Genomic DNA, 23,220 nt, shown 5'->3' on the forward strand with positions numbered 1-23,220 from the left:
TTTGTTAACATTTTTTTTGTATAACCTCTTTTTTTTTGGTCTCTGGCATTCTCCACCTAAGATGATGAGGGTAATTTATACTAGGTGTATCTAGATGTTCATGTGCAGTGCTGCAGTATATGAACTATCATTGTTGTGTCCTCTTTTATTTACAGAGTATCTTTAATAGAGCTGTCAACATTTTAATCAATGTTACAATCAGAACTATAGATATACCATTTATTTTGCATTCATACTTGTAAACTACAAGTACATCTTAAAAATGTACATTGCCATTATGCTTTTCTTCTCTGCTTATCCCCCTTTTTGCTTGTTCGGTAGTCGGTATTAATCATAGACTTCGTGGGCTTTTAACTTGTAGTATATTTTTGTGGTGGTTATTTTATTATTTTTGAATTATTATTGTTGACTTTGGTGCATGAGGATAACTTTTGGTATTAAATGCTTGGTCTGCTTAGAGAGGATTTCTATGATGTGTAACTTATTTTTACTTTCGAATGAATCACTATCCTGTTCCCTTTCATGATTAGCATTATTCAATGAGCTTGAAGGTCCTCTAAAGTGTTGGGATTTCCAAAAATCGCCAAAAAATTTGAAGGCAAAATTTCACTAGAATTGCATCATAGTGTGAAAGAAGATGTCATTTAAGACACAAGTCTGCAAAGATTTCGCCCCAAAATGTGTTTGAAGACAAATATTAATAAAAGAAAACATGATTTGGGTTTGTACCCCACAAACCTAAATTTTGAAAATTCTCACAGAAACCTGTAAATGACATTCTCTTTCACATTATGATACAATTTAAGTGAAATTTTGCCATCAAATTTGTGGGGCTCCAAACACAGAGGGGCTTTAATTGGTTTCTCAGAAGGATAATTCTTCAAGGAGCTAACTACTATTAGAGGTGACCCACGATCATCTTAGAAGTCCCATATTTCAATCCAATTCAAATAGTCCTTTTTAACTACAGTAGCATGGTGTACTATATTCAACTATAATATTTGAATCTTGCATCATTAAAATGTGGGGTAGGGCTCTTTGTATTGTATTTTATGTTTATTTTTACAGGGGTTTTCATGTTATCCGAAATGTAAGGTACACATAGATGACTCATGCAGGTTTCCAGAAGTCTCTCATTATTGTTTGCATACCATTTGGTTCATGGTTATTTGACTCGTTACTCACATACATTATCTAGCTTGAGTGCCTGTCCTTTCATACTCATACAGGTTTGTTAAAGGGGGAGCAGTTACATTAGAATATATACATGTATGTATGCTTTGATCTGGTTCCATTTATTCTGCAGTTTAAACATATGATTTTTTTTCTGTATACTACAAATTCTTTCTCCCTTTTGTATAGTTTACATGTATATCTGCTGTAGATTTATACAAAGCACATACATACTTTCTCATCTGTCGTGATAGCTGATAGCCTTCAGTATTTTCTCCTTCATACATGTTTATTCTCTTGTACTAAAAAAATGATTTTGTGTACATTATTCAATGTTATAGTTATGAAGGTACATTCAGTCAATTACATACTTTTTATCATTACATGAATCAGAAAATGCCCTGCTGAAATTCCCTTTGATTCAAAATGTCATTAAAAACATTGAAATTTGTAGTTTTGTAGATACATGTAGATGTAAATATATATGTAGTTCTGTGCATATTAATATGCTACACATTATCGTGCTTAAACTGTGCCTTTTATTTGTAATATCTGTATTTATTTTCTTGTTCTTGTTGCTATTAAAGTTAGTAAGTGTTATTTATTTAGGCCTACAAAGTGGTATTTTTGTTTTATTATTATTTTTTTTTACTCCAGAGTCTTTATTAGTTTATTTGACAATTTTTATTTTTTAATAGTCCCTCTAGATGTAGGTTTAGAAGAAAGAAAACCCGCTGTACAGTAGGTGTTGTTTTACCCTTTATGTACATGTAAGTTAATCTTGTGTTTGTGTGCTTTGAGTTAGAAGAAACCAAGGAATAACTACATGAACCCCATTTTCTTCGCATAGATTTCAATCGGTTTCCTGATTTAATTTAAAAAGAATTTATTTATATACTTTTTTAATTTGTTTTTCATCATGATTTTTTCTCTCTCAAAATGGGTAGTCCCTGAGGTTGATGTCAATCCAGTTTAAAATTAGGGGGGAGGGGGGGGGGGGGGGGGTGAGGTGCCATTTTTTCATGACTTACGCAAGAACTCTCCACCTCGCTTCGCTCGGATTCCTAAAACCCATCTTTTTTTTAACTCTCACTGTCACCCCTGCATAGAATAAATATAAATTGTCCTAGTGCTATTTTAATGTGTGTATTGCTATATTTGTAATTTCCGTCAGTATGATGTTGTGTGGAGTACCTGTTTTTATACTTTGCACTGTAAGTTTTGTTTATTTCTTCTTTTTGTTGGGGTTTAGCTTCATCGGCGAAAGCACGTCCCAGCATCAACCCAGCAGCCCACAATGGAGACCTCTACGTTGCCCCGGCTGGCCCACTGGCCAAGGCTCAGAAAGAGGCTCCAGCTTCATGTATGTATGAATGAATGAAATCATAAATGGAAAAACATTGGAATGTAGGGGAGTTGATGACTCTCTGTAATGTATTTAAATTTCTAGTTGTAAATGTACATGTATGTAAATGTATAATGCTTGTTCCAGAAAGTTTTGTTCTCTCAAGTGAAAAGCTATACAAAAGTTGTGTTTAACAATAATTTTAATCTGGATTGTAAATTTGTATGTTAGAAATAAACACTTATTTGAATTTAGACTTGCAATTTCTTGTAATGATATTAATGATAACAAATGTAATTTATATAGCACCAAATCCACTCTGTGGAGTGCTCCAGTCACATTGTACATGTGTAAATAAGGTATGTTTCTAGTTGATGGATCATTTTTGTTATTTTGCCTTCAGCTCGACGGAGGTCAAATGTCGTGAAGGAAGTGGACAGGATCAAACAGATGAGAGAAGAAAGAAGAGCAAAGCAACTTGTTCAGATGAAAGAAAGAGCCAAGGTAAGAAATCATAGAATAAATCAAATAAATAAATCTTACAATATCTTTGTCTCTCCCCCCCCCCCTACCATTGCCTACTCTTTCTATCTGTCTTTGTCTCTATGTTCTCTTGATATTTTGATATTTTTGATATCTTTACATTTTTCTCCTTACCCCTCCCTTTTATACCAATCTTGAGCCGATCAGGTGAGATCGGATAATAATTTTTGATCGCCGATCAATAAAATTGATCAGATTTTTTTTTTTTTTTTTTTTATTGACGAAAATTTTCAAGTTTGTAGCTAGATCAAATGCTTAAAAAAATGCATAGCTGGGTTTATTTTGTCATGTGGAGTTATTGTAGACCATGTTTGTTGATATTTAGTGTCTTTTTATCACTTTGAAATTAATAATATTGGTCTAAGAGAAGAGGCAAAACATGCGGGCCGCCATCTTGGATTATTATCTTCCGATCCGATCAAAGCCCCAACTTGCAGGGTTATTTTGAGCAAAGGTTTGCAACGAGATAGTAATTGATACATGTACATGTATGTCATCAATGGCATATGTTAGTTTTGCATACCATATAATCACTCCCAGGTATTGCATGAACCGATTATTGTATCAGTATTGAGTGATGATCTTGAGATTGCCATTGATAAGAATAAAATATGAACAATTTTCAAAGCCGTATTGTATGTATTGATTATTAATGCACCTGCTCCTGCTTTATAGTATTGTCTGGTATTTTTAAAGACCCTGATGAAAATGCAACTTTATATCAATGGAAAGCTGACAGAAGGTAGATAGGAATAACAATTATTTCCCTTTCCTTATTAAATAAAGGAAAATTAAAACCTCATTTCCACACCCCTCCACATAGGGGTCAACAGCGGTCAAACTTACACAGTTATGGTGATGAAATATCATGTGGACCCGATTGGCTCGTCTGTATAACTGAGATGATAAGCCATGCTTAATTAATGCAAAGATTTTTAGGTCATCAAATTTTAGGTCGGCCTCTTCCGATTTTGAAAGCTTTAGATTTCGAGTTTTCAGAGAGCTGTTACTCCTCTGACAGACACCAAAATAGCATATAATTGATATTATTGTTATCTATAGCTTATAAGCTTTCCTTTGATATATAATTCGTCTACATGTATTTCATTTTTCACTTCCAACCAATTCTTTAACATGTCCCTGGTTTCCATAATAAAATTCATGATATTATTAATGCTCGGTAAATATTTCTTGATTTTCTTCCAATACATTTCTCCTCTTGTTCTATGTGTGTGTAGGATGACGATGGTACACATCCCCATTGGGAGTTCTTGAAGATGATAAGAGAATTTACAGATCAACTTGACTTCAATCCTATTTCTACAAGTGACAAGGTATAATATTATTAATAATACTTAATAATAATAAGATTAATAATAGTATACTTTCGTACTCAAATTGTGAATGCAGTTGGAAGTGTTGTAAGATATATATGCTTACTTTAACTTTGGAATTTTAATTCATGTCATTTAGTTTTTCTTCTCATAGTTCTAAATGTTGATATTTAATCATGTAGATATATATACAGGAGACTTATATTCATTATTGTCAATTTTGTAATGCAATCACTGTTAGTTTTGAACATCTATATTGCACTTGCACTGTTAAGCACTTTGAGACATTTGTATTTAAGCGCTATATAAGCAGAATATATATTATATTCTTATTGATACATGTATAATAAAGTATATTTTCTTATGTTATACCAATGAAAAGAAAATGTATGTTTTCATGCAAACTTTTTCAGTTGATTAACTTCGAATGTTTTTATATCTTCTGTCCTGCTCTCTTTTTATTCATTTTTTCTCTTCATTTTTCCACCCATTTTTTGTCTCCTTCTTCTCACAGGTGGAAGACCATCAGATATGTGTGTGTGTGCGGAAAAGACCCCTGAACAAGAAAGGTAATTACTTGTCTTTAAAGATAAAGTTGAGTTATGATCATGCTTTTGCTTGTGAAAGAAATATTGTGGAATCAATCAGAAAAAGTTGATCATCTAGCATATAAGTATTGGTGTGTACTGCAAGGTTTTGGAATCATCAAAAAGATAAGAAATTTGGCCCAGTCTTGGTAAAGTTATAAGCACTGTACATAGAAAGATGTATATGGGGCTACACGAACATGTGGCATAAAAATCTGTCCCGATTTTTATGATGTTACATGCCATATTTAGAATATTAAGGCATTTAAACAGCCATGCTTTTCAAGGAACTTTTTTAATCTGATGTTCTTCCACACTTGCATAATAACAATGATAATGCTCACAAATTATTTTTCACCTCTTCCCAGAACTCAACCTTCTCTTTAAACTGTTTTTTAAAAATGTTTTCATATAAAATTTTGTGTATGATTGTGTTAATTTTTGTATCATTCATTTGTAATCATATCTTGCTCTCATTTTTGATTTTGTTGAAAGATGAATCTTATTGAATTTGACTTTTTTTTACGAACACAATATTTATCGAAAAATATGAATTCTGTAGATTTGTGTTCTTGATTTGTACGTCCCTTGAGAGACCAATGCCAGGAAATGGTGAGAGAAAACAGTGGCATGAATGGCTTGCCATGGTTAAGTCCAACTTAAAGTCGATCTTAGTCTTTGTGAAACACCCCCCTGGTCCCCATTTTTGTCATGGGTATGGAGTGGCAGATGTAGAGTTATGCCTTGCCAATGGACATTAGTGCTGGGTAAGGGGTCAAACCCATGACTTTTGCATTTTCAGTCAAGTGCTCAGAACACTCAACTCATACCTGCCAACTGCTACGATTTTGGGGTAATTATTACAAATTTTGTTTTAAATTACGCCTTTCGATTTTGTGCAACAAAATTAAAATTAAAAAATATATATATTCCTGTCAACCGACGCATACCCGTGTCCAGGAGAGCACCGGCATGGAACGTGGGTAGAAATGTTTCTCAGCTCAATCACTGCCAACTCACCACTCAGAAAGTGGGACCAAATGTCCAGATTTCTGTTTGGACTCAGAGGAAAATTAGTCTGTCATCTTTGGTTTTAAAAACAGCATTGTTCACTATTATTATTATTATTATTAAATCAGCGTGAGTTTTCGGTGAAAGACCTGGGATACTTCTGTTGTTGTTGTTGTTGTTCGTTTGGTATTATAATGGCTATTAGTCAAATTTGACTATTGTTGCCAATTTCATCGCATCTCTTTCTTGTAATGTCTTGGTAAAATTATTATTTTTCTTTCTTTTTCCAATCTCATTTTAATATAATATTAGTCATAGTCTACAAAAAAAAAAAAAAAAAATTCAAATTAAACCACGATCCGCACACAGTTCCAACTCACGCTGGCCCTGTCCTTTCTATGATGCCTTCTTACCAGCCCAGCGAGTTACGTTACGCCGTACGCTTCTCGGTTGATAAACTCAACCTAGGTCACTCTGGCAAAGACAAAGGGGCGTCATGTACCTGTATGTTTAGAGGGTTTATTTATTTATTAGGAGAAAAACAACTGCATAAGCAAAACACTTGTGGGCTTTATTAGTTTATATGAGTTAGTTAATGAGATTATTTATATAGTGCATGACTTTTAACTACTATAATCATTGGGGGGTGACATGCTTTCGAGTAATAGCAAGTTTTAATTGCTTTTGTCACCCTGGCCAGCAGATTGTATCCTTCTCTCTCTCTCTCTCTCCTCTCCACTTCCCTAAAGTTGTGTGTATGTATTAAGATATGTTTCCGATTGGTCAAATAAATAATGATAAATTGTTTCAATTATTTGTTTGTTTTTATTTTTATTTTTTAAATTAAAAGAGGCTTAAATAAGATATATGTCTATACGATCAAAACTTCAAATAATCAATACACTAATAGGCCTATAAGGTTATACACAAAATTTTCTCTTCTATTCAGTTCAAATTGATTGCGGTCAAGTTCTGTTTTTCATCTCTTTTTGATTTTACTCTTTACATAGTCGCTTCGTTCAAAAAAACAGCGAGAGCAATTGCCATTTGTACACGAGAGTCACTTTTTCGTAAACATATCATAATGTCCTCTTCCTTGGAAATATAAACTTCTGACATTAACATGGCCCTTTCTATTATATACTTTGGACATTCTATCAAAAAATGTCTGACCGTTTCTAATGTTGGACAGCTGTCACAGAAACCTGTGAAGTGGATGCCCAAACATAGGAGGTCTTGGTTGAGTCCAGACACTCCCAGGCGTAGTCGCCTAAGAGTAGTTTCAGTTTTTCTTCCCAATTTACAAGAATATTGTGAGATAACATTTGGCTGAAGGATTTTTAATGCCGATTGGGTTTCATTCCACCTTTCTTGCCAAAGTAACTTTGAACTGTACAAAATTAAACTTGTCTTTTCAAATAACGTCAATTTATTATGCATTTCAATTTCCTGAGTTAGAGCTTTTTTTGCGTAGAAGTCTGCCTTTTCATTTCCCACTATCCCACAGTGGCCTGGAATCCATTTCAAAGCGATTTTGATCCCTCTATATTTCAATCGGGTCGTTATTATAAATATTTCTGTGACAAAGGATTCGTCACTAAAATGTTTCAAGGCTGTGAGGGCACTTAAGCAGTCGCTAAAAATGACTGCACCTGTATAGATGTTTGTTTCTTCGATCCATTGAAGGGCAAGAACAATGGCAGCCAACTCGGCTCTATACGATGAGGTCAAATTTGCTAATCTTTTACATTGGTGTACAGAAAAGTGTGGGATATAGAAAGCAGCCGAGCATTGGCCCTTCTCCGGAAACTAAGATCCATCTGTATATATATATATGCAACTGGTTCGTAGTATGGTGGTGGCAAAACTTTTTTTAATTTATTTTTTTAAATTAAAAAACAAAAACATGGCGTCCCGGTATTCCGAGTATTCGCCTGTAAGCCTGAGAGTGTACTCGAGTACCTCATTAAACGCTTATACACAGCCCTTTATTTTTCTTCTCCAGGGTATATTTCGTCAGGAGAATTTTGAGCTTTTAGTTCTTGTTGTGGTTTTTTTTTGTGGGGGAGGGGATTGCATAAGTGTTGAAAATAAATTTAAAGTGAAGGAAAAGGGCATTCCTACATGTTGAAAATACCAAAAGCTCCCTACCGTGGGAGGGGGGACAGCCCTCTCCTACACCCACCCCCCGCTCGGTTGCTTTGCTCCCTCATAGTCCTTGTAACAAATGATTACTTTTTTTAGTCTTTAAAGGTTGGCAGGTATGTCAGCCATGACACTTCTGTGACACCTCTTTATCATCCTACAGAACAAAACAAGAAGGACCTGGACGTGTTGACGTTGCCTAGCAAGGACAAGGTGTTGGTTCATGAACCTAAACTCAAGGTGGATCTTACCAAGTACCTGGAGAATCAACTCTTCAGGTTTGACTATGCCTTCAATGAGGATGCTACCAATGAAATGGTCTACAAGTAAGTCTCTCTTGTGTGTGTAATTGGGTTTTTACAGACATGCATCAATCAGATGTGATTATTTACGTCTGGGGACCGACCTGTTACGCCACCATCCAAAAGACGTGACTCAGTTTCGAACCAGGGGCGTCTGAGCCAGCCTGTAGGCGAAGACGGAGAGCTGACCAAGCGAATGTGCCACTATGACTAGATCAACTCTCATCTCTTTTACATTGTTCAAGGCTTTGTATACAGTTAACTCTGCATAACACAAAGTCGCACAGGTCAAATTTTCCCTAAGTCATATCACTTTTTTTTTCAGCCAAACAATGCAAAACAAATTATTTTCACTTCCAAATTCGAAATTTGCATTAGTCAAACTATTTTTGCGTTCTGGACAGATTGGAATAATGCAGAGAGTTAACTGTATTCGATCTTATTTTCATTAATTTGTTTTCCCCCTCTGTCACTCACTTTTCTACTAAATATTATACATTTCTCACACTGTGTAATTTGACTCATTAATATTTTTAGTTTTTGGTAACAGGTATCCCCAATCACAAGCACTCTGTTGTGCTTTTCAGGGGCCATGGTGGGGGGGGGGGGGGGGGAGGGGCTTTTTCCCTTGATATCTTAACAATATAGTGGCCCCTTTATATTCATGGGAAATCAGCTAGAGTATGTATTACAGAAATGAATAAATATTATTTGTCTCTCAATTTACATAGTTCCTTTTCTCTTTGTACCATGCTTATTTCCTTGTGTAATCAACTCTCTGTATCCCTTCCATCTTATAACCTTCCTCTCTTTCTGCCCTCTTTCATTCTACATATTCTGCACTTTGTTGCCTCTCTTTTGTGTTGTTGCTCTTACTCTCTTTTTTCAATCTTCCCTTCATTTTTGTTAAGCTATCACTCAATCATTTTCTGTCTGTCTTTCTGTCTCTTTCTCTCTCTGTCTGTATGTCTCTCTCCATCACTCTTTGCTATTTGCTTCATTCCAAGGACCTAAACCTCCTACAACTGCCACAGTCAACCATGAAATTCTATGGGGACCGTGCATTCAACTGCATCGTTCGAAAATTGTGGAACTCTCTTCCTCTCAATATTTGAACGCTTTGTCCACTAATCACTCCAAAAATTGTCTAAAAACCTACTCATTTTGTCATAGTTAAAGGTAAAGGTGAGTTCTGGTTAAAAAAAGAAAATTGATTCTCACAGAATCAAATGAAACTTACACTGAATGTTCAAGATTACAAATAAATGTAATTTGCCAAACAATTTTGGTAGAAAATGTATACTGGCTGAGTAATGAGCATAGAAAGATTAGGAAATCGAGGTTAGTAGTCCCGACACGATTTGTGTATTCCCATATACATCTTTCTATGTACAGTGCTTGTTACTCTACCAAGACTGGGCCAAATTTATTATGATTTTGATGACTCCAGAACTTTGCAGTACACACCAATACTTACATGCAACATGTACATGATCAAATTTTTCTGATCCATTCCACACCTTTTCTTTCACAATGCAATCGGATGACCAGAACTCACCTTTACCTTTATCTTTAAGTACTGCATTCTATTACATTGTATGATTGTTTTTGATCTACTATTAGTCAAGTTAAATCTATGTCTTGTGTACTTTGTAAAACGCTTTAATAGAGATGTCTAACATTAAGCGCTATATAAATTCATTATTATTATTATTATTATTTCCATGTACAGATTCACAGCTAAGCCTCTAGTGCAGACCATATTCAACAGAGGCATGGCCACGTGTTTTGCATATGGACAAACAGGAAGTGGGAAAACACATGTGAGTTTGGCAGCTAGCTAGCTGTTGGTTTTATGAATCATCATTGGGGTGTATGGATTGCGCATGCAAGAGGAGGCCTACCTGTAGTATAATGTCTCCTTAAACATTAAAATTATACTCAATTGAATAAGTAAAGTATTTCTGTTTAGTTTATATAAGGATGCCCATTATAAGGCTTTTTCCTTCTTTTATTCGTATATATTATTTTATCTGTCTAACTTAGGCATTTTTTAGGCTTCATCATGTATGATTAAGGTAATGCTTATTCTTATGATTACGATTGTGGTTTTTGCTATGGTTAAGTTCATAATCATGTTCATGTTTATAATTATAATTCAATTCAAGGTTTATTTCAATATCCAATCATTCAGTGACATAAAATATATATTATTGGCAGTCCAAGAGCTGAAGTGCAAATGTTTAGATCATAGTAAAAGTATTGATAAAATTGCTTATGACATAATATATAAAAAGTATATGAGGACATTAAATGTGAAATGGACACAATGAAAATGGTGCTTATAAATACATGGTTTTCATGTAAGAAACAATATAATTGTAAGCAATATCATTATGACTATGACTGTGATGATAATTATGTTCGTTATTAGATTGTGATCGTGGTCATGATCATGATTTTTGTTATGTTAATTATGATTCTATTACTGATGTCAATCTCTATTTCTGAGCAGACGATGGGGGGAAACTTCTCGGGGAAGAATCAAGATGTGACGAAGGGAATCTATGCCCTGGCTGCAGCTGATGTATTCAGGCAACTGAACAGACCAGAGCACAAATCAAAGGAATTAGCTGTACACTGCAGCTTCTTTGAAATCTACAGTGGCAAGGTAACATTGTGAATGTATTGTAAAGCCAAATCCAATAGCCTGCTTCAAAAAATCTTGCTGTGATAAACTAAAAGCATTCATTTGTCAGGACAAATAACAAAAATGAAGTGTTTCTCATCCCTGCAGCCTCCTTTTTGGTCGCGCTGCCGCTTCCTTTTTAATTTTTTTTTACTATTCAGAAAAGGAAAAAAAAAGAAAGAAAAAGAAGCCTGTGACGTACATTTTGTTTAAATAGCTTCTAAAGTAATACAAATCATTTGTTTTGTCATACATTGCATCAGTTTCCTCACATAGCACAATATCTGTGAATAAATAGGCTTGGCCAGCTATAATTAGCATGGCAGTCATATTGGAAAAAAATTGCAAAAAAATTGCAAAATAGTAAATAGTAATGCCCTGCCTCCTCCTTTAAGAAAAAGTTTGGACGAGAAACACGATATTTTTGTTGTTTGGCCTTATTCCTTTAAAACTGCTCCTGGTTGTGATTCCACTTCAAAAATACTTATATTTTACCTTAGTACAAATTGGATTCTTTTTATTATATGGAAAATCAACACTGTCAAAGATGCTCTAACTTTCTGTCCAATTGATAAACAGTTTTAAGTTCAACTTGCAAGATAGGAAATTTCTTGAGTTTGTAAAAAAGAGTTATCACTAATTTTAAATTGTTCTTTTGTTCTTTTATACTGTTGGTTATTTTTTTAATTTTTGTCATTTACCTTTTGTAATTAGAGTCAAACATGTATTTTTTGGCCACCTATCTGTAAAAGCCACCTGTCTATAGTGGCTGTGTATATTGTCTCCATCTGGAAAGAAATGTGTGTTGTAATACCTTTCGAGAAAGGCCACCTTCTCTTTATCCCTTGGGTGGCCTCAATAAACAGGTTTCACTGTACTATATTTGATGCCAAAATTGCCAATACTATTTGTGTATATTTCTATTCTGTCAATCGCATAATGTTTATCTTTTCGTAAGCGCTTTGTATCCACTTTAAAAAAGGCACTATAGAAAATTCTTGATAGTATTATCATCATTACAATAGCCATGTTCAGACAAGGGTTTCCTAGTCGCCGTAAGTAAATCCCTGCAGCAATAAATATTCCATAAATATTTGACTTACACCATTAGTTGTCCATATGCTCTTACTCGGACCAACTTGCCACGATTACATTAACACGACCCAGTCTTACTCAGCGTAACTTCCGGACTTGGTGGCAGCTGCACTAGTTGACCTCAACCCAGCTTCCGATTCTAAACCACGCAAAATCTAAATTTAATTTTTGATTGTAAACAAACAGCCCTCGTGAAAAGTCGCAGATAGTCTGTGTGCCAAGTCAGACCATCCATACGGTCGGCTTCGCTACCCTCAAGTCTTGTAAGCACATTACTCCTGGGTTTACTAGGAGTAAATCGGTTGGCGTATAGGTCGGCGTAGCTAACACGACTATCGTTCAGACGATCACTACGCCGACCTTTAAGCTGACCAGCTCTAAACACGACCTTTACGCCGACCAAAATTGCCATCATGTGAACATGGCTAATAATATATCAGCTGTTAAATGTTATAAACTCTATTCCATTGATTGACAGGTGTTTGACCTGCTGAATAAGAAAGCCAAGCTGAGAGTACTGGAGGATGGTAAGCAGCAGGTCCAGGTTGTAGGGCTCCAGGAACGAACAGTCAAGAACACAGACGATGTACTCAAGCTTATAGGAATGGGTAACAATGTCAGGTGAATATACAGTAGGCTCGCGGGTGCACCATGTGAGAGAGAGGGAGGATTGAGGAGTCCTGAAAAGGACTCTCAGTAATCTTTCTTGAGGGTGTGTAGTGCTGTTGGTGTAGTCTTGAAAAAGACTGTTGGTTATCTTTCTTAGCTTACAGTTCTAAGGAGAACTAGCAGCATCTAATGTCAGGTGAGTGGTGTACAGGGTGTGTCAAGAACACAGACGATGTACTCAAGCTTATAGGAATGGGTAACAATGTCAGGTGAGTGGTGTACAGGGTGTGTCAATAACACAGAAGATGTACTCAAGCTTATAGGAATGGGTAACAATGTCAGGTGAGTGGTGTACAGGGTGTGTCAATAACACAGAAGATGTACTCAAGCTTATAGGAATGGGTAACAATGTCAGGTGAGTGATGTACAGGGTGTGTCAAGAACACAGACGATGTACTCAATCTTATAGGAATGGGTAACAATGTCAGGTGAGTGGTGTACAGGGTGTGTCAATAACACAGAAGATGTACTCAAGCTTATAGGAATGGGTAACAATGTCAGGTGAGTGATGTACAGGGTGTGTCAAGAACACAGACGATGGGACACCCGACGATGTACTCAATCTTATAGGAATGGGTAACAATGTCAGGTAGAGGTGTTGTGGACGAGTGGATAAGTCGCCGGACTGTGGATCACAAGGTCCGTGGTTCAAGTCCCACCGCAGCACTAATGTCCTTTGGCAAGACATTGATCTACATTTGCCACTCTCCACCCAGGTGTTAAATGGGTACCCGGTAGGATGCGAAAGCTAATGTGGTTAGATTAGCAAGTGTGCGCATGTAAAAAATGACGCCTGGCTGGAATGCTCCCCAGGGAGTGGAGAATGTGCATACATTGTGTGCGGGTAAGCCTGAATCCAATGACCGGGGTAATAATATACTTATCTGTAAAGCGCTTTGTGAGGGCCTCCGGTCCTGAAAAGCGCTATATAAGAACGAGCTATTATTATTATTATTATTAATTCAAGTTTTGAAAATGTATGTTGAACAATTAGTCCAGGAAATGATGGGAGATAAGATGATGTACATGGTATTAATCAAAGAGAACTCTCTGTCAAATAGCTATTTCACTTTTGATGACAATTGTAGCTAAGTCTCTCATACTTTTAGTACAACAGTACTAATATAATTCTAGTGGTTCTTATTGAAATATTGATAGTAAGATTTTCCTTACTTTGAAGTGATGAAAATAGAATGTTTTGATGATCAAATGGGCAATAGCCAGGAGCTGTTGTTGATGTTAATCAATGCAAAGCACTTTGGTCTTTTACTTTTCTCTGGAAAGGCCCTGTACGAATCCTAGTTATCAATGATCTTTATTTCTTTTACTTTACAGAACGTCAGGCCAGACGTCAGCAAACCAGCATTCTTCCAGATCACATGCCGTCTTCCAAATCATCTTGAGAAAGAGAACTTCAGGAAAACTGCATGGGAAGTTCTCCCTTATTGATCTGGCAGGTAATAGACAATCAAGTTTGGTCCATTAATGCATCTGTATGCTGTAAAACTCTACGATCTTGTTTTTTGTAGATGAAAAATAGTAAAACAGGACTATAGATTGTGTTGACCACATTGATGGGCTAATGCAGGTTATGGAGCAACCAACTTGAAGTTGAAAATGTTTACCTGCAGTCAAAGTCCAGAGCCTTTTGTGCACCCCTCCTGTTGCCACCATTTTTATTGATTTTATACTCTGTTCTGCAATTCTTCTTTTTCTAACCTTTGGCATGAAGTCCAATCCCAGGTCTTTCAGGCCTCTGTGGAACTCTTCGCTAGCATACCAGCCAACTATTCCTAATTTTGGAGGAATGATAGTTTTTCAGTCGGGGCCATCAAACTAATGTTTTAACCTGAAATCCCTCTTTTTCTAAAGAGTTTTATTTGATAGCATACAAATATGCTGCATTTCTAATTTTGCCTTAGAGATTCCCCGGTTGCAATGTAAGGGGTTTGCAATTATGCTGTATCCATCTCGACCCACTGTCTTTCCTGAGTACTTTTCTCCTTCCTCCTTTCAATCTTTTTCTGTCATTGTTAGATTATCTGGCCCACATTTGGCATAACAATACCTCTTTTCCATTTCCTTTTAAAGATATGTTATGTGTGAATGTGAATGCCTCCCATTTGAATAGTCTTTCACTTTTATCTCTCCATCTCTCTCTTTCATCTCAGGTAATGAGAGAGGGAAGGATACACAGAGCTCTAACAGACAGACCAGGATGGAAGGAGCTGAGATTAATAAGAGTTTACTAGCTCTCAAGGAGTGTATCCGATCCTTGGGTCACAGGACAGCCCATGTTCCGTTCAGAGCCAGCAAGCTCACACAGGTCTTACGAGATTCATTCATTGGAGATAACACAAGGACATGCATGGTAAGAAAGAGAGACACTCAATCTATCATTTTAGAAAAATGTAACAATACAATAACTGTTTGGTTATACAATGTATTGAATTTAAATCAATTTCAGTATCTACACTCTTTGATGTTTGATTTTAGTCCGAAAATTGCTTTTAATTCCCATTTGAACTTTCTTTTCATATTTTTTTTTTTTTTTCATTAAAAAAAAGGGCATGTAGTGTTAGAACCCTCGTAAATCAACTTGGAATGTCCTATCTCATACTTTTAATGCTTTGGTAAGGGAAATTTGAGATTTCCCTTTCTAATGATATGGTTTGGGCTTTAGAGCTCAGTTGTAATTATGATATTTTGCTGCCAACTTTGCTTCCTTGTATATTACCATCTCACCCACTTGGTAATACTGAATTTGATCCTGAAATTCTTGATTCATATAGTGCTTAGGATACCCACGTCCTATGAGCAGTTTAGAGAGATATCATTGGCTGCAGGCTGCAATGTTCCCTCAGTTTCCATGATGTAACATGATGTTTTTGACTAAAGTTCATGTCCTTGGGGGTGTTTCACAAAGATCCTAAATCGAACTTAACTCTATTAAAGTTGGACTTAAAAATTATGGAAAGCCATTAGCATCCTTGAAAATATTTTGTAAAAGTTATTTCAAAAGGCATAAAATGTTGATTCAAATCATTCATATTTTCTATTTTCATGGGAGATTTCATGTTCTTGGTGTGGAATTCATAAAAAGTCTAAAATACTTGGAATTTTCGCTTTTGAATGAACTTTATTTTAAGGCTACAAATGGCTCTCCATAATTTTTAAGTCCAACTTAGAGTTAAGTTCGACTTAGGATCTTTGTGAAACACCCCCCTTGTTTGGTTTGTTGTCTTCATCAGATTGCCATGGTTTCACCAGGGATTAGTTCATGTGAACACACGTTGAATACTCTACGATACGCAGACAGGTATGTAGTACTAAGTACTCTTCAAGAACTCGCTTACTTACATTACAGCAACACAATACTTTATTATTTATTTATTCTATCTATTTATGTTGACTTAAACACATTAACGAGCCCAAACAGTGACAAGATTGATTTCCATTGGGGCCATGTCAAACATTTAAAAAACATGTGTTGCATACCTTCCAACTAATACGATTTTGGCGTAATTATTACGATTCTTTGTTTTAAATGAAGTCCTCTTTCGCATTATACAATTTCAGTTAAATTTTGCCATCAAATTTTGGGGCTTCCAACACTTTAGAGGGGCTTTAAAAAAATGAGAAAGAGCTAGATTTTTTTTCTTTCTTCATACTTTACCAAAAATGAAGTTTCTTTTACTGATTGTTGCCTGTTTTTGTGATTGTTTACAGAGTGAAAGAGCTTGGTCCAAGCGGTCCTGGTGAAAAATTAGAAAAAGATCATTTTTTCCCTTTAAATTAGGTTTCTTTTAGTGATCGTTGTTTGTTTTTGTTCTTGTCATTGTTTATAGAGTGAAAGAGCTCGGTCCAAGCGGCCCTGGTGATCACGGGGTTTACGGATCTCCTACTAAGAATGGAGGTAGTCCTGAGAGGTCTCTATCGCCCAGTAACAGTGATCTACAAATGCTGTGTACCCATAATGAAGAAGAGGTATCGGTGGAGATGTACACATTCCATGAAGTCATGAACCAGCTACAGGAGATGGAGGAACAGGTGGTAGACTATCATCGTAACTGCCTAGAGGTAGGTCAGGCCTGATAAAAACCTGCTTTAAATCGGTTTCTTGATTTTTCCCCGATTTTTTTCTCTCGATTTTTTCTTTTTCTTTTTCCCCCCGATTTTATCCAAATTTTCCTGATTTTTGCCTTATTTTCTCTATTCTTCCCTATTTTTCCCTATTCCTAATTTTTCTTACTCGAAATGGGGGCAATGTTGTTAGATGCCATTTACCCGCGAATCCTCTTTTTTTTTTTTACTCAAGGGGGGCGTGGTTGAGGGGGAAAAAAAGAACCTATTTTTTTTTAGTGCTCACTATCACCCCTGAGGTAGGTAGACTTTTCTTTTTATGAGACAGTAGGCGCAATGGCTCAGTGGTAGAGCAGTGATCTCGTAACCGGGAAGTCCCGGGTTCGATACCAAGTCGATGTGCTAGCGCCTTTGGTAAGGTGTTGATCCTCTTTACCAAGACCCTCGGAGAGGACTTAAAGCTGTCGGTCACCTGGTCGCTAAACTTACAAGCATAAACATGATTTCTTAGCAGTCGATAAAACAAACAAACAAACGAATATTTAAGAATTTAATACAGTTATTGTTACTTAGGTTGACCTTGCCAAAGTCAAAGACTGCTTTGTCGATTCCCCAAGAAAGTCTTGATTAACTTTTTTTGTTTTGTTCAGAAGGAGAAGAGAAAAAACAACTTTTGAATAAGTCACATAGAATTTATAATCTCAGTGAGGTAAAATCTGTTACATTATTGCATTAAAGATGAAGGTGGAATACACTCCACCTTATAATTATAATCCAGTTATACAACCCATTATTCTATGCATGTTGAAAAGTTTGCTGCCATTTAATTATGATGTGTGAATCAGAATCTAGAATTTCTCGTCTAATTCTAAATTCAAATACTCTGTATGAATTGTCTTGTTTGTTTTCAGGAATCCAAGAATCTCATAGCCGAGGAGGAACAGTTGTTGGCGATGACAGATGAAGTAGATTATGATGTAGAAGGTAATTTGGATGCATTGCATTTCAACATTCTCAGCATTGTACTTAAATGGCTATCCAATCCTTGTAATAAGTTCATTTGTATGAAAGCAGAAGAATAAGATAAACAGAATGGCGAAAGTTTGAATTAAATCGGACCAATAGTTTGAAAGTTATGAATGTTTGAAATATGAGATCATTAAGTCTTTGCAAATCTCAGACTGGCAGTTTGGTCATTGGATCGCGACGTAGTCATGGATAACTCTTCCGTTCTTTGTGTACAAAAATATGGTTAATTTCTGTTTTTCTCCTAAATTCCTTTTCCCTTGGGGCACTACTCAAAATATAAAATGGATAGCATATTATTACAGGTCTTCTAAAGAAAAAAGACCCTTCTGAGTTATACATTTATGAAAAATTGAAATTTGAGTAATTTTGTGTTGGAACAAATGGGAAAGTTGTCCGTCACTACATCACAGAGACGTTACAAACTCAGCCACATTGAAGAACCCATAGCTAATAGTGATCACAACTCAAAAAAAAATCTTAACTTTCTCATATTTTGTCCGGTTTCATTCAAATATTGACCTGTCTGCTTCTCTGTATATATAGCTCACCTTTCATGCTCTGAAATCATGCACCATTTGAATGCCTCCTGTAGTTTCCTGGCTAGCTCAATTTCTGTCTTCTTATTTAAGATATACACATTATTTATTTACAATGTATGCGATTGGTCCTTTCTCCATTACCCAAAACTCTTTGTGAAAGTACTTGTTGTCCTTTTACTTTTTTCTTCTTCTGTTGTACTTGCAAGTCATTATTTGTTGTATCTTACAATACAATACTATTTCATTTTAAAGTCACATGGATTGGAAACAAGGAATAGTTATTTAGTTGATGATTTTATTTTTCTGGTTCATTTTTTTCTTCTCCATGTGACCATCTTCAAACTCTACTTTTGTTTTATATTTATTCACTGTCTTCTTTCATTTTGTCTTTTCCGAATAAGTAGTAATACTGATAATACTGATAATAACATGGGATGACAGCAAGAACTTGGTTGACCCATACTTTGTATGTTTTGTTTTGTTTTGTATCTAGATTACTGCTCTGGCCTGGAAGCCATTCTCTCCAGAAAGATCCAGATCTTATCGGACCTGAAGGACAAGGTTTCAAACTTCAGAAGCCAGATCTCAGAGGAGGAGAAAGCCAGCAAGAACATCAAGAAATGAGGTGGTAACCATGGCAACGCATCCCTCCCCCCATTCCAACTGTCTTTGACCGTACTCAATGTGTGGAAAATGTAAACAATGCATAGACAAGCTATTCTTATATTAGATTAGTCATTCCTATAGATGTGCTTTGGAGGCAATCTCCTAAGCAACTCATCATCTTTAAATAATCCTGTAGTTTTAGAAAGAAATATGTAATTTTAATGATAAAGAGGTCGTTTCTATGGCAACATGATGATCCACATGTCAATCCATAGTCTTTATCCTGCTCTTCATAGTAAGCGAAGATGGAAGCATACTCTTTTTTTTTTAAATTGACAAAACAGTAGAGATACAAGTAGCAGATATTGCAAGCCAACATTAGCTATCGTGCTCATGCTCAATACATGCTAGTATTTATGCATCAGCGTAATGTTGAATACTTGTTGTGTGATGTTATCATGACGTACAACACGGGATAGTTTGGGATGCACACTATTTTAATTGTATAATATTCTGTGATTTTTCATTGAGCTTTGAAGTAAATAATATTGAGGCTATGAATGTAGGCGATTGTACTTCAATACACATGTCATTAAAATGCATGAAGTATTCAATATTTATATCTGAAAAGATTCAAACTAAACCCAGTGATATACCAGTAGTTATGAAGAATTATTTGATTCCTTCTTGCATCCAACATCTATTATTTGCTATAGATTTATTCATAGATTAAGCTAGCAATCCAAAAAGTATTTTTGATATTGTGGTGGTAGGTTATACACATAAACTACATTCAGAGCACAGCATACGAATATCAGCACAAGGGATTTATGATTCCTTGTCGTTTTGCAATCGATCATCCATATATGATCATCAGATTTTTTGTATTGTGCAACTTATAGGAATTATTGGGTGACATAAGCTGACAAGATGCATGGTATCCATTCTAAAAATTGACTTTTTATGATGCAAGGTCTTATTCAACATTAAAAACTGGCATAAAAGATCTTCAAGAAAATTGGCATACCGGTACTGAAGGTACTTGGTGTATTTGACATTTTACAGTTAAACCTGCATTAGCGATCACCTTTCTATAAAGACCACCTGTCTATAGTGGCCAAGCATTTTGTCTCCCATGAGAGAGAAATGTGTGTTGTAGAACCTGTCTAGAAAGGCCACCTATCTACACTTTTTCTGTTTCCCTTGAGTGGTCTTTATAGACAGGTTTGACCGTACCTTCGCGATTGTACATAAAAGCAGTATAAAATGCTACATCACATTCTCTTTACGCATTGGATGTAGAAGGAAAATAGCAAATTTGAATTTAAAAAAACACACAATGCTTGAAAACTTCTATCTTCTTTTAAACCACAGTTCAGACTAGTGATGTATTATGGGTCATATTGGCCCTCTCTAGTCTGACATTTACATGTTAAAAGTGAAGCTAAGCCTTACTTTGTGCAGATCTTTTCTCTATGCAAGTCAGTGAATTTCTCCTTGTTTTTTTGTGTTATTGCAGTTGATTGATTTAGATTTCTGGTTTTCTAGTATTCATATGAAATGAGCTGTTCATATGTTATGCTCACATGAACACACAAAAACTTAAGATCACATGATGCATTCCAGTCAAGGTAATGAGCCTATGTGCAAACCTAACCTGCCAGAAAGAAGTTATCCATCCTATTTCATATTGTATATTGTTTCATTTCATCAATCCACCTTTCTCTATATAAAAACCAACCTTCCCTTGCCATTGTCTTTACCAGTTGATACATCGACGGCCGGGTGGCAGAAGGGCGTTAGCGCGTGAGCGACTTGAAAACTACTTTTCAAATTATTCGCATTTAAAGATTTGTCTTATATTTAAAATGCTTCCGTCCCGAAAATTGGTTAAAACATAAAAGACTAAATAGAAATGTTGTAGTAGAACATGGCCACAATTTTTTTCTCGGAAATAAGTCAGTTTGATAAAAGTTGAGGCAATTTAGTGCTAACGCCCTTCTACCAGCCAGGCGAAGACATGTATCTCATCTAATCAAATTTATTCCAATCATAAGTCATTTATACATAGCTGATACATCATGTTATTTATAACCTTGTAAATCCTGAATATAGCAAGCATATGGAATACAAAATTGAGTAAAAAGTTTTGGGCACTCGGTGGGAGAAAAGATTTTATTGTAAAATACGGCTTTCCCTATCTTGAAATTAGCCAAATTGTTGTGCTGTTGTGGTTCGTATTGGGCGTGATGTAATAATAATAATAACGGTGGCTTCTTATATAGCGCTCATGTCCATCACGTTGTGACGCTCCTGGCGCTGCCCCGATTATTACCCTCGATAATGGTAAATGATGTATAAAAGACAACATCAAACTTTTTCTTGAGACACCATTGATATGATCTATCTCAATGTGAATAGTAAGAGCTTCATTCCTTTAAGATCTTTGCTGTGACAATGCAGTGGCTTTTATGCAGTGTAGAGGGTTGTTACCTGTGACCTTGTATTTTATGACTGAGCCACGTAATTGTCCGATCCATGGTAAATGCATAGCCTCAAATTCATTTTTTTTAAAAACATCAACAACACATCATCATCTGCACTTTGAATACGTACACCTGGGCCCTGTATTACAAAGAGTTGATATCAATCGCAACTTATTTGTGATTGATATCAATCACAACTATGTACATAAGAAATGGGAGACTGCAAACTTGTGATTGATTTAGGGACTTGTTATTGATTTGGATCAATATCAACTCTTTGCCCTGGGCCCCATTTCACAAAACTTGTCATCATTGACAAATGACAGTATTTGTTATAAGCTACTGAAATCCTTACTTCTGATTGGTTATCAGCAGATTTGTCACTGATTTTTGTCATTTGTCATTGAAAAAAAAGGCTTTGTGAAACGGGACCCAGACCATAGCCAGTTGAGAGAGAAATTTACGTCAAAGGACATTGTTTCTGATTGGTCAGGCATTTCATGAAGCTCCAAAATGATTTGTTCTCATAGAGATTGTACATTATGGGAGGGAGCTATTTGGAGCTTCATGATCATGTAACCCAAGACCATGCTCGGGTACGTGTATACACCTGTGACACAACTTTCTCTCTCAATAGGCTATGCACCAGACTCTTCTTAATGAGCTCACTTATTCCTTTGTGGTTTGTTTAGCATATTTGAAACATGCTCTGTTCCATGTTGTATTGGTATCTTATTACAGGGTATGGGTTTAACCATTGTCAATAATTAGCTGTCATAGTTTTGGGAAAGTTGTGCAACCTTCAATTTTAAGTTCACGGTTGTTATTCAGTGGTTCATTTTATAGGTAAATATTAATGCATTTCATTACATTTCTATACTGAAGGGAATACATTCCAACTCGATTAATGACATAAAGTTATAATTAAGTTTTAAACTCAACAACTGCTATGTGAAAAGGTGAGAAAGAGAATCGATTCTTTATGTAACTAAATAAAGTGTAACAATAATTCATGTATTAATCTCCCAGTGTGAATGATAAAAGTACCGCTAGAACATATTTTGAAAGATGAAGATAATTGTTTTATTTATAAAAAAAAGAAGTAAATAGCTTTATTCTCCGCTGTTTAGTATAGCTTAGTCCATTGAATATGGAGCCTGAGATAACGGTCTGGAATAAATGGAAACTTGGTGTTGTACCAAAATCAAATCGTATCCATCGGGTCAATACAATTTCTAATAAGATTACACAATTCATGGATTGATTATCAGGACGTTATGTCAATGTCGGGAGCTGTTTAGACTCACCTGATCTAGATACAGTAAACAACTAAATTATTTATACTAAATTTACTTTACAAGTCAATCCTCACTATTTTAAAAGTTGCCATTCAATGTTTTTGCTATGTGTTAACAAAGGAACCATTACTTTCTGTGTGATGTAAACCATTTTCTTTCTGCTGTTTTCTTTTTAGAGTTCTATTCTTTTGATTTTCTTTTATTGCATGAGTGTTGTAAATACTGTGTTATATATAGATAAAACTATGAATGTTCTAAAGTGGTCTTATTATTTAAAGAAAAAGCA

General features: G+C 35.5%; 1 protein-coding gene across 2 annotated transcripts in view; it reads left to right on the forward strand.

The window, feature by feature from the left end:
• Nucleotides 1-21,383, forward strand: part of LOC754092 (kinesin-like protein KIF2A) — a 36,150-nt gene extending 14,767 nt beyond the window's left edge. The window contains exons 4-17 of one of the 2 annotated variants that reach the window (XM_030996051.1): nucleotides 2,426-2,536; nucleotides 2,922-3,022; nucleotides 4,300-4,395; nucleotides 4,910-4,964; nucleotides 8,302-8,464; nucleotides 10,173-10,263; nucleotides 10,956-11,111; nucleotides 12,703-12,845; nucleotides 14,229-14,350; nucleotides 15,065-15,264; nucleotides 16,145-16,212; nucleotides 16,742-16,973; nucleotides 17,888-17,960; nucleotides 19,038-21,383. In XM_030996051.1, the coding sequence (XP_030851911.1) occupies nucleotides 2,426-2,536; nucleotides 2,922-3,022; nucleotides 4,300-4,395; nucleotides 4,910-4,964; nucleotides 8,302-8,464; nucleotides 10,173-10,263; nucleotides 10,956-11,111; nucleotides 12,703-12,845; nucleotides 14,229-14,350; nucleotides 15,065-15,264; nucleotides 16,145-16,212; nucleotides 16,742-16,973; nucleotides 17,888-17,960; nucleotides 19,038-19,168 (1,742 nt within the window). In that variant the 3' untranslated portion in view covers nucleotides 19,169-21,383. The other variant, XM_030996052.1, reaches the window with a different exon arrangement.
• The last annotated feature ends 1,837 nt before the right edge of the window (nucleotides 21,384-23,220 follow it).

Source organism: Strongylocentrotus purpuratus, unplaced genomic scaffold, assembly GCF_000002235.5.
Source record: "Strongylocentrotus purpuratus isolate Spur 01 unplaced genomic scaffold, Spur_5.0 spur5_scaffold_3, whole genome shotgun sequence".
In the NCBI taxonomy this organism is placed as follows: Eukaryota; Metazoa; Echinodermata; class Echinoidea; order Camarodonta; family Strongylocentrotidae; genus Strongylocentrotus; species Strongylocentrotus purpuratus.